The 12,811-nt window shown below is 35.2% G+C and overlaps 1 protein-coding gene across 3 annotated transcripts in view; it reads right to left on the bottom strand.

Annotated features, from left to right (window-relative positions):
• Window positions 1–12,811, bottom strand: part of ANO4 (anoctamin 4) — a 350,573-nt gene that overhangs the window by 30,023 nt on the left and 307,739 nt on the right. For all 3 annotated transcript variants that reach the window (XM_032416461.1, XM_032416459.1, XM_032416460.1), the window contains one exon: window positions 120–272. In XM_032416461.1, the coding sequence (XP_032272352.1) occupies window positions 120–272 (153 nt within the window). The remainder of the gene's footprint in view (window positions 1–119; window positions 273–12,811) is intronic.

The raw sequence follows: 12,811 nt of genomic DNA, 5'->3' as shown, positions 1-12,811 counted from the left end.
GCAAGAATAAGTTAAGTCATCTTACATGGAAACCATAAGTAAAAATTTAAAGTTGATGTTTGTTTTTATTTTATCCACCAGATGGTTAATATCTTAAAAAAATTTCAAATCCAACTTACCTATGTCTTTGGCCCTTGAAGCTAAAGGTCGCCTCCACTGTGTGACAAATTTGTACGCATCAAGTCGAATTTCAATTATGTTATTCAGTAAGGCCAGAAGTGGTGCTAGGGGAAAAGCTGCCACAAAGATAGTTGTGAATCCAAACTGAAGAACTAGGGAAGAAAAAAGGAAAAAGAACAAAGAATATTGGTTTTCCATTACTATTTTCAAAAGGATAATAATCTTAATGTGTCCTTGTCTTCGCCCATATTTTTTCCAATATAGAAGCCCAGGAAATATCTCTTCCAGAAAGATAGCCAGGACACTGGAAAAAGAGGTACTACCTGGGCCTGGAAGGAATGACATCCTAGCAATGATCATACCTAGGATCCAGATCTTGTTTTCTAACTACCATTCTCTAATAACAGGGCTCCTTGAAAAAAATGTTTGATTCCACAGCCATGGCAGGGAAAATACAAGGGGAGGCTGGAATATCTCATGATGCCAGAAAGTTAGGAAGTCCTTGAAATCAAATGGGGAGCATATCAGTAGGACACAGGACAAACTTGAAGGAGCTACCAATGGCAAAACCTGGAACAATACATACAACAAAATAAATAATGATAGTATTGGGTTAAATCCAAAGACTAAATATCTAAGTCCATACTGATATAAATGCTTATATAAATAACTGAATAAATGGAGGAGAAGGGATAGCTCCTCCCTATGGTAGAATTTTAATTAACAAATTAGAAAATAAATGCATAAAAATAAATGTAAAAAGAATGATAAAGATAGAAAATTACCATTGGTCAACAACATCACAGTAATTATTGCAGACAAGAACCAGTAAAGAATGCTAAAATTAGTAGGGGGAATTATAGTAAAAAAAAAAAATAGGACATTTATATATTCTCAAAGTATCTCCATACATGATAGTAATTACAAAGAAAAAAACATTATCTTTACAGTGGAAAAACCTGGTAGCCATCACCTTCACCAAGTAAATATTACTTGTAATAAGACATATTGACATCTCATGCCCCTGATATGATGTACTGAGGATACATCATTTCTGTGGTGATCTTGCCAAAAAGGCATCATGAGAAAACGTTAGATAAACCCAAATTGAAGGACCTTCTACTGAACTCTAAACCAGTACTCTTCAAATGTATCAAGATCATGAAAAACAAAGAACTGTCATAGATTGGAAGAAACTAAGGAGACACAACATTTAAATGCAATGTTGGATCCTGGACAGTCAAGGACAATAAAAAGTAAAAAAAAAAAAACTGGTAATATTAAAATAAGGTCTGTGATTAGTTAATAGTGTTGTATTAATGTTTATTTTCTGGTTTTAATAAATATATAACATATTAACATTAGGGGAAACAAGGTGAAGACTATATGGGAGCTCTGTATTTTGCAACTTTGCAAAATAGAATGTTAAAAACAAACCGAAACAAAAAAAAAAAAAAAAAAGAAAGAAAAAGGCAGTCCCTGATGCAAAGCAACCAGAGAGCATAATAGAAAATTTAAAAATACAATTTATTGGGCATTGTGGACTGCAAAAAAGTACTTGGCTAAATGGATGACTACATAGTTTGTTTTTGCTTTTTTAGACTATTTTAGAAAGTAACAAAATAATGACTAACACATATTCCATTTCTATGTAACAGCCACTGTTCTAATTACTTCACATATATTAGCTCATTTAGTTTTCACAATTACCCTATTGTAGGCACTAAGAGGTCAGGTAACTTGCTTGACACACAACTAAGAAGCAATTGCTAATGTGGGTAATGTGGTTCAAGAGTCCCGAAGAGTCAGTCCATTTACCTCATCTCTTTGGCACTGCCACCTCCAGGGTGTCACCTGTCTTTGGTCACATTCATACTCTATATGCCTATGCTGCTGGCCTTTCACCCACCAACAGACACAGGCATCTCCCTTAGTTCTCCCCTTGGCTTCCTCTTTCTGCTTTCTTCTTTCCTTAGGTCAGTCCATCTACTCTCATGACTTCATTATTATCTCTCTGATAAGGATTCTCAATTCCCTATCTCTTACTCTGAATCTTACCAGGGAATTTCTAGTTGTCTGCTGTTAATGCTACAGAAACAGCACTCTCCAAACCCTGATTCAATCTTAAACCTCAATCTCTCATCCTTAAATCTGTTCCTCCTTTCATGTCTTCCTTCCTTTCAGATTTGTCTTGCAAAAAAACCAGGTCTCCTCTAGCTCACTTTTCATGACCATTAGCCTCCAAGTCTCCACTCTCCCCACTGGAGTTCAGACTCATGTTCTAACTGACTTCTCTGCCTCAGACTTTCACCTCCCTCCGCCATCTCACTGCTGTCAATATTGGTTAAAGCCCGTAATCAATCATTAATCATTTCCCTATTCCAAATGTTTCAGAAGGTTCTCATTGCTTATAGACTAAATCCCCAACTTTTCACTGTGCCATTCAAGGATCTTCCAAGCCTCATGTCCAAAATTACCTCATGCCTAGACAGGCTTCCCAAACAATCCTCTACTTTGGCCACATGAGACTTCTGGTTTTATGGGGTCATGTCATATACTTAGTGTTTTTATTCATACTCTGGTGAAATTCTATTCTTCCTTCAAGGGTAAGCTTGATGTGGCCTCTGCTGGAACCTCTCATAATTGTAATTACTGCTTCCTCAGTAGCTTCTGCAACTCTACTTACATTGGAGAACTTATTTTGTCTTGATTTTATGGCTCTTTCCCTGTATGGTACTGACTCTTATGTTTAAGCCTTTGATCCATTTTGAGTTAATTTTTGTGAGCGATATAAGACAGGGGTCCAATTTAATTTTTCTGCATGTGTTTATCCAGTTTTCCCAACACCATTTGTTGGAGACTATCCTTTCCCCATTAAGTATTCTTGGTTCTCTTGTTGATTATTATTTGACCATACATGAAGGAGTTTAATTCTGGCTTTTCTATCCTATTCCATTGGCCTGTGTGTTTAATTTTACTCCAGAAAGATACTGTTTTGTTACTACAGATTATAATATGGTTTGAAATCAGGAAGTGTGATATCTCCAACTTTGTTCTTTTTCCTCTGGACTGTGTTGGCTATTTGAGTTCTTCTGTGGTTCCACACAAATTTTAGGTTTTTCTTTTACATTTTTTGGTTAAAGATTTTATTTATTTGAGAGAGGGAGAGAGACAGACTCCCCACTGAGCAGGGAGCCTGATGCGGGGCTCAAATCCAGGGCCTGAGATCATGACCTGAGCTGAAGGCACCTGCTTAACTAAGCCACCCAGGCACCCTGGTTTTTTGCTTTTTGTTTGTTTGTTGTTGTTTTTCTGCTTCTGTGAAGAATGCCATTGGTATTTTAATGGGGATTGCATTGAATCTACAGACGACTTTGGGTAGTATGGACATTTTAACATTAATTCTTCTAAACCATGAACAGAAGATGTCTTTCAATTTGTGTCTTTTCAGTTTCATTCAGCAAAGTCTTATAGGTTTCATTTATACAGATCTTTCACTTTCTTGGTTAAATTTATTTCTAGGTCTTGACTTTGATGCTATTCAAGATGGAATAGCTCTCTTTCTCTTTCAGATGTTTCATTCTTAATGTACAGTATATCCTGCAACTTTACTGAAATTATTAATTAGTGCTGACAGTTTTTTTTGGTTGAGTCTTTGAGATTTTCTATATATAAAATCATTTCATCTGCAAATAGTGATAATTTTACTTCTTTTCTGATTTGGATGCCTTTCTTTTTTTTTTTTTTTTTTTTTTTTTTTGGTCTTACCTAATTGTTCTAGCTGGGAATTCCAGTACTATATTGAATAAGAGTAGGGAGAGTGGGCATTCTTGTCTTGTTCTTGATCTTAGAGGAAAAGGTTTCAGTTTTTCTCCACTGAGTATATTAGCTGTGGGTTTATCATATATGGCCTTTATTATGTTGAAGTATGTTCCTTCTACATCCAATCTGTTGAGGGTTTTTATAATGAAAGGAAGTTGTATTTTATCAAATGCTTTCTCGGAGTCTATTGATACTATCATATGATTTTTATTTCTTGTTCTACTAATGTATTACATTCGACTTGCCTATTTTCAACCAGCCTACATCCCAGGGATAAATCCCATTTGGTCATGGTGTTTGAATTCAAGAAGACATTAAAATGATTAGTTTACTAATATTTTGTTGAGAATTTTTGCATTTATATTCATCCAGGATATTTGCTCATAGTTTTCTTGTAGTGTCCTTACCTGGCTTTGGTATCAAGGTAATTTTGGCCTTGCAAAATGAGTCTGAAAGTGTTTTCTCTTCTTCTGTTTTTTGGAATAGTTTGAGAAGGATTTGTATTAATTCTTCTTTAAATGTTTGGCAGAATTCACCAGTGAAGCCATATGGCCCCAGGTTTGCTGTGGTGGGATATTTTTTATTACTGACTTAATCTCTTTGTTTGTGGTCTGTTCAGATTTTCTATTCCTTCCTGATTCACTCTTGTAGGCTGTATGGTTTTAGAAATTTATCCATTTCTTCTAGGTTACCTAATTTGTTGGCATGTAATTGTTCATTATAGCCTCTTATAAACCTACGTATTTCTGTAGTGTCTATCGTATTATCTCCTTTTTCATTTCTAATTTTGAGTCTTCTCTTTTTTCTTAGTCTAGCTAAAGGTTTGTCAATTTTTTTTAACAAAGCAGCTCTGTTTTGTTGATCTTATCTATTTTTCTGGTCTCTATTTCATTTATTTCTGCTCTCATCTTTATTTCCTTCCTTCTAGTAACTTTGGGCATAGTTCTTTTTTTTTTTTTTTTCTTGTTCCTTGAAGTATAAAGTTAGGATATTTGAGATCTTTTAAATTTCTTAATACATGCATTTATTGCTATAAACTTTATTCTCAAAAACTGTGTTTATTACTTCTGGGGATGATGGCAGAGTAAGAAGATCCTAAGATCACCTTGTTCCTAGATATACCTAGTTAACACCCACATCAGTGTAAATAACCCAGAAAATGACCCAAAGATGGAAAGAACACTCTCCACAGCTAATCCTATAGGAGAGGCTACATCAAAAATGGTAGGAAGAGTGAAGACACAATTGGTAACCAAACTGACCTGTGAGACTGTCCACTGGAGGGAGTGACGTCACAGGTATAGAGAAGGGAGAAGAGTAGACCTTACATGAGGCATCCCAGGAATGGTGGACCAGCTTTGGGAAATGAATCCCCATAACAAACATTTGGCTTTCTAAAAACTCATGAAGTTAAATGCCTGTGGTTTTCAATCAGTGGGGTCTAACATCTGGAACTTTTAAAAATGAGCAGCTCAGCTCTGGGAGAGTTAGAGGGTGATAGGAAACTCAGTCCTTGCCCTTAAAGAGACAGCACAACAAACAACCCCACAGATATAGCATAGAAACAGCAGTTTTAAAAACACCTGGGGTATATGGGAAGACTTATTTACTTATCTCAAAACGTGTGCTGGAAGAGCAGGGATCTTTAGGAGACTTCTCCAAGAACAAAAGAACTGGTGGGTGCCATTTCTCTCCCTGTCCCCTAGCCTAGATACATGGACACCTGTGAAAATCAGCATGAACACCCTCCACCTAGCTTGCTAACAACTCACCCTGCCCCTGTGCTCTCCTATGAACCCACCCCATCCAATCCACCCTTGGCAGGAGTCCATCCAAAGCAGTGGCATTGTGCAAGCAGCACCCACAGTGGCCAGCAGCACTCCAAAGTGACTCATTCCCTGGGGAGAGGGAAGATAAACCACACTTACCAGTCCAACTGCAACCCCAGCAGTGGTCTTGGGGCAGACATCTGGTCTGACTGCAGGCCCTGCCCACAAAGCCTCTCAGGGGACAACAGAGGGAGTACACCTGCAGTTTGGTGCAACTACAACTGTGGCAAATGCCTAGTCTGACTCACTCAAGCCCAAGGTGGTCCCAAACTGGCCCACTAACAACATAGGGACTAAATGATCCCCACAATAGGCAAAGAGAGGCACTGAAGATGATTGGACTGAAGACAAACATGGTTCAGCCCCAACAGTATGGCACACAAAACACACATAGGAGATACTCCTGAAGTGCCCAGTTCTGGTGAACAGGGGACATTGCACTGCAGGTCAGTACAGGATCTCTTCTTCAAAAGGCCACTACTTTCAAGACCAGGAGATGTAGTTGACTTTCTTAACGCATAGAAACAGATACAGAGTTAGACAAAATGAGACAGAAGAATATGTCCCAAATGAAAGGACAGAACAAAATCACAGCAAAAGAGCTACACAAAACAGAGATAAGCAATATGCCTGCTAAAGAATTTAAAGTAATGGTCATAAATATACTCACTGGACTTAAAAGTGGAGGATCTCAGTGACACCCTCAAGAAAGAAATAAAATATAAAAAATGACCAATCAGAGATGAAGAACTCAGTAACTGAAATTAAAAATAAACTAGAGGAGATAAAAAGTAGACTAAAGGAAGCAGAAGAACAACTCAGCAACCTGGAGGACAGAGTACTAGAAAGCAACCAAACTGAATAGGAAAAAGAATATTAAAAAAAAAATGAGACTAGATTAAGGGAACTCAGCAACACCATGAAGCGTAACAGTCTCATCATAGGGATCCCAGAAGGAGAAAGGAGAGTAAAGAGTGCAGAAAATATGAGAAATGATAACTGAAAACTTCCCAAATCTGGGGAAGGAAGTAGAAATCCAGATCTAGGAGGCACAGAGAGACCCCAACAAAATTAACCCAAGGAGATCCACAAAAAGACACATAATAATCAAATGGCAAAAAGCAGTGATAAAGACAAAATTTTAAAAGCAAGAGGAAAGAAAACCATTACATATAAAGGAAACCCCATAAGACTATCAGCTGATTTTCAACAGAAACTTTGCAGGCCAGAAGAGAGTGGCATGATCTACTCAAAGTGCTGAAAGGAAAAACCTATGATCAATAATACTCTATCCAGCAAGGTTATCATTCAAAATAGAAGGAGAGAGAAAGAATTTCCAAGACAGGGTGCCTAGGCAGCTCAGTTGTTTAACTGTCTGCCTTTGGCTCCGGTCATGATTCCCGGGTCCTGGGATTGAGTCCTGCGTCAGGTTCCCTGATCAGCAGGGAGTCTGCTTTTCCCTCTCCTCTGCTGCTACGCGCTCTCTCTGTCAAATAAATAAAATCTTAAAAATAAAAAGTTACAGGAATTCATTACCACTAAATCAGTCTTAAAAGAAATGTTAAAGGGGACTATTTGAATGGAAAGGAAAGACCATAAGCAGGAATAAAAGTAGGAAGCATAAAAGCAGTAAAATTAAGTATATCTGTAAAAATCAAAGGATTCACAAAATAGAATGATGTAAAGTATGACACAATATACCTAAAATGTGGTGGGGGAGAGGGGAAAAAATTTAGTGCTTTTGGAATGAGTTCAAACTTAACCAACCATCAACTTAATATAGACTGCTATGTGCATAAGATGTTATATATAAACCTAATGGTAACCACAAATCAAAAATCAGTAATAGATATAAAAAATTGAAATACAAGTATATCACTAAAGAAAGCCATCAACCTATGAAAGAGAGCAAGAAAAGAAAGGAACAGAGAAGAACTACAAAACAACCATAAGACCAGTAACAAAATCACAGTAAGTACCAAAATATCAATAATCACTTTGAATGTACATGGACTAAACACTACAATCAAAAGACACAGGGTGACTGAAAGAATAAAAAAGCAAGACCCATCCATTTGCTGCTTACAAAAGACTTATTTCAGATGAAAAGGCACATGCAGATTGAAAGTAAAGGGAAAAACATTTATCATGCAAATGGAAGTGAAAAGTAAGCTGGGTAGCAATATTTGTATCAGACAAAATACACTTTAAAACGAAGACTGTAACAAGAGACAAAAAAGGACACTACATATTTATAAAGGGAACAATTCAATAAGAAGATATAATTGTAAATATTTATGCACCTAACATGGGAGCACCAAAATACATAAAGCAGCTATTAACATAAAGGAAGTAATCAATAATAATAAAATAACAGTAGAAAAATTTACCACCCCATTTATATCAATGGATAGATCTTCCAAACAGAAAATCAACAAGGGAACAGTGGCTTTGAATGACACATTGGAACAGATGGATTTAACAGGTATATTCAGAACATTCCATCCTAAAACAGCAGAATACACATTTTGAAATTCAAGTGTATATGGAACATTATCCAGAATAGATGTTAGGCCACAAAGCAAACTCAACAAATTCAAAAGACTGAAATCATATTATGCCTCCTTTCTGACCACAATGCCATGAAACTAGAAATCAACCACAAGAAAAAATCTGGAAAGAACACAAATATATGGAGGTTAAATAACATGCTACTAAACAATAAATGAGTCAACCAAGAAATCAAAGATGAAATAAAAAAAATACATGGAGACAAATGAAAATGAAAACACAATGGTCCTAAATCTTTGGAATGCAGCAAAAGCTGTTCTAAGAGGGAAGATTATAGCAATACAGACCTATCTCATGAAGCAAGAAAAACTCAAATAAATGACCTAGCCTTATACTTAAAGGAGCTAGAAAAAGAACAAACAAAACCCCAAACCAGTAGAAGGAAAAAAGTAATAAAGATTAGAGCAGAAATAGATATAAAATTAAAAAAAAAATACTAGAACACATCAATGAAACCAGGAGGTGGTTCTTTGAAAAGATCAACATAATGATAAGCTTTTAACCAGACTCATCAAAAAAAAAAAAAAAAAAAGACTCAAATAGACAAAATCAGAAATGAAAAAGAAATAACCAATACCACAGAAGTAACAAAGGATTATATGAAAATATTATAAAAAATTATATACCAACAAATGGGACAACCTAGAAGAAATGAATAATTCCTAGAAATATATATGCTTGTAAACTGAATCAGAAGAAACAGAAAATTTGAACAGACTGATTTCCAGCAATGAAATTGCATCAGTAATCAAAAAACTCTCAAACATAAGTTCAGGACCAGATAGCTTCACAGATTAATTCTACTAAACATATAAGGAAGAGAATTTTAATTAAACTATTCCAAAAAACAGAAGAGGAAGGAAAACTTTCAAAATCATTCTATGAGGCTAGCATTTCCCTGATGCCAAAACCAGATAAAGACACTACAAAAAAAGAGAACTATAAGCCAGTAGCTCTGAGGAAGATAGTGCAAAAATCCTCAACAAAATATTAGCAAAACCCAGCAATACATAAAAAAAATCATTCACCATGATCAAGTGGGATTCCTGGGATATAAGGGTGGTTCAATATTCATAAATCAATCAACATGATTCATCATGTCAGTAAGAAAAAGGATAAGAAATAAATCATTTCAGTAGATGCAGAAAAAGCATTCAACAAATAAAACATCCATTCATGATTTAAAAAAAACCACCACAAAGTAGGTTTAGAGGGAATGTATCTCAATATAATAAGGCCATATATGAAAAACTCACAGCTAACATCACACTTAATTGTGAAAACTGAGAGCTTTTTCCCTACGGTCAGGAACAAGACAAGGATATCCATTCTCACCACTTTTATTCAACATGGTACTGGAGGTCCTAGCCACAGCAACAGACAAGAAAAAGAAAAGGCATCCAAATTGCTAAGGAAGAAGTAAAACTTTCATTATTTGTAGATGACGTGATACCATATATAGAAGACACTAAAGACTTCACCAAAGAAACTACCAAAACTGATAAATGAATTCAGTAAAGTTGTGGGATGTCATATCAATATACAGAGAAATATGTTGCATTTCTATACACTAATAATGAAGTAGAAGAAAGAGAAATTAGGAAAACAATTCCATTTACAATTGCACCAAAAATAATAAAATACCTAGGAATAAACTTAACCAAGGAGGTGAAAAACCTGTACTGTAAAACTATAAAACATTGATCAAAGAAACTGAAGATGACACAAATGGAAATTTATTCCATGCTCATAGATTGGGAGAATGAATATTGTTAAAATGTCCATTCTCCCCAGGGCAATCTACAGATTTAACGAAATCTCCATCAAAATACCAAAAGCATTTTTCACAGAACTAAAATAATCCAAATATATGTATGGAACCACAAAAGACCTTGAATAACTAAAGCAATCTTGAAACAGAAGAACAAAACTGAAGGCATCACAATCCCAGATTTCAGGATATACTACTAAGCTATAGTAATCAGAACAGTATGGTACTGGCACAAAAATAGGCATATAGATCCATGGAACAGAATAGAGAGCCCAAAAATAAACCCACAGTTATATGGTAAAATCATCTATGACAAAGAAGGCAAGAATATGCAATGGGAAAAAAGTCTCTTCAAATCCTGCTGGGAAAAGTGGACAGCTACATAAAAAAGAATAAAACTGGACCACTTTCTCACTCCATACACAAAAATAAACTCAAAATGGATTAAAGACCTAAATGTGAGACCTGAAACTATAAAATCCTAGAAGAAAGCACAGGCAGCAATTTTTCTGACATTGGCCATGGCAAAATTTTCTAGATATGTCTTCTAAGGCAAAGGAAACAAAAGCAAAAATAAACTACTGAAACTATATCAAAATAAAAAACTTTTGCATAGCAAAGGAAACCATTAAAAAACAAGACAACCTAGTGCATGGGAGAAGATACTTGCAAATGATTTATCTGCTAAAGGGTTAATATCCAAAATATATAAAGAATTTATACCACTCAACACCAAAACAAAACAATACAAAAAAAACAAAAAAACAAACCCAATTATAATGCAATGAAAAACTGAGAAGACATGAACAAACATTTCTCCAAAAAGGACATACAGATGGCCAATAGACAAATGAAAGGGTGTTCAGCATTACCCATCATCAGGGAAATGCAAATCAAATCCTCAATGAGATATTACCTCACACCCATCAGAATGACTAAAATAAAAAACAAAGGAAACAACAAGTGTTAGGGAGGATGTGGGGAAAAAGGCACACTGTACCCTGTTGGTGGAAATGTAAACTGGTGCAGCCACTGTGGAAAATGGTGTGGAGGTTCCTCAAAAAATTGAAAATATAATTACCATGATTCAGTAATTCCTCTACTGGTAAGAATATGAAAACACTAATAAAAAAATGCACCCCTATGTTTATTGCAGCATTATGTACAATAGCTAAGATATGGAAGCAATCCAATAAAGAAGAGGTGGTATTTATATACAATGGAATATTAGCCATAAAAAACAATGAAATCTTGCCATTTGCAACAACAGGGATGGATCTAGGGGGTATAAAGCTAACTGAAATAAATTGGTCAGAGAAAAACATATACCAGATGATTACACTCATATGTGGAATTTAAGAAACAAAACAAAAGACCAAAAACCCTGACTCTTAAATATAGAGAACTGGTGGTTACCACAAGGAAGGTGGGTGGGGAGATGGGTAAAACAGCTGAAGGGGATTAAGAGTACACTCATCATGGATGAGCACTGAGTAATGTATAGAATTATTGAATCACTATATTGTACACCTGAAACTAATATAGCACTGTACATTAATTATACTGGAATTTTTTAAAAAACTGTCTTTGTCCTATAAGTTTTGGTATGTTGTACTTCCATTTTCATTTGTTTGGAGATATTTTATTTTCCTTTTGATTTCTTTGATCCATCGGTTGTTCAGAAGTACGTTGTTTAGTTTCCACATACTTGTAGATTTAAAGTTTCTTCTTGTTTACTATGTGTAGCAACATAGAAGAAGCTTATACACATGATATTTAGTGAAAGAAGCCAGTTATAAAACAGTATATATTGTACAATTTCATTCACATGGAGATAAAAAAAGGCAAAATTAATTTACGGTGTTAGAAATCAGGAGAGTGGTTAGTGAGGGTGTTATGACTTGGAGAGAAAACAAAGAGCCTTCTTTGATAAGTGATAATATTCTATTTCTTGATTGACCATAGAGGATGGCAAACATTTTCTTTAAGGAGCCAGACAGTAAACATTTGAGGCTTGGTAGGCCAGTCTCTGTCAAAACTACTCGACTCTACTATTGTGCAAAACCAACTATAGACAATATGTAAATAATTGGATATTGCTGTGAACCAATAAAACTTTATTTACAAAAACAGGCAATGGACTCAATTTGACCTGAGGGCTGTAGTTTGCCAAATTCTCACCTATATAGATCGGTAAATATGTAAAAATTTATTGATCTGCACACCTATTTATATACTTTCTGCACTATTATACTTCAAATATGCTTAAAAAGATAAATAACAAAGCACAGAAGTCATTAAGAAAATGAGAACAGAAGGAAGCAGTTAGGATTAACCAGTCTGCTTGAGATGCTTCTGAGATTTGTTTCTTGCCGCAGATACTGCAGTATTTGGAGCACTACTAATTCTAGCCACATAAAAGCTTCTTTTCAAGCACTCAATATACCAACATTATTGTTCATTTCCTTCTTTACGGGAGAAAAGTCCATTAAGAGACCTCAAAATGGTTAGTTCTCTTAATGAATTCCCTTTATTAAGTTTTATTATTAATGCCCACATTGATTTCTTCTCTAAGTTATATTATCCTGCCATTCTATAATTGAAACTCCAAAAATACCAGTAGATACTTAAGACATAAGCAATCTAAGAACATTAAGCATCAATTCTATTACTCCTTTAATTTTCAGATTTTCCCAGA

This window comes from Phoca vitulina, unplaced genomic scaffold (assembly GCF_004348235.1).
Source record: "Phoca vitulina isolate PV1807 unplaced genomic scaffold, GSC_HSeal_1.0 scaffold19, whole genome shotgun sequence".
Lineage (NCBI taxonomy): Eukaryota > Metazoa > Chordata > Mammalia > Carnivora > Phocidae > Phoca > Phoca vitulina.
Note: the sequence above shows the minus strand (reverse complement) of the source record. Positions and strands in the feature narration are given on the sequence as shown.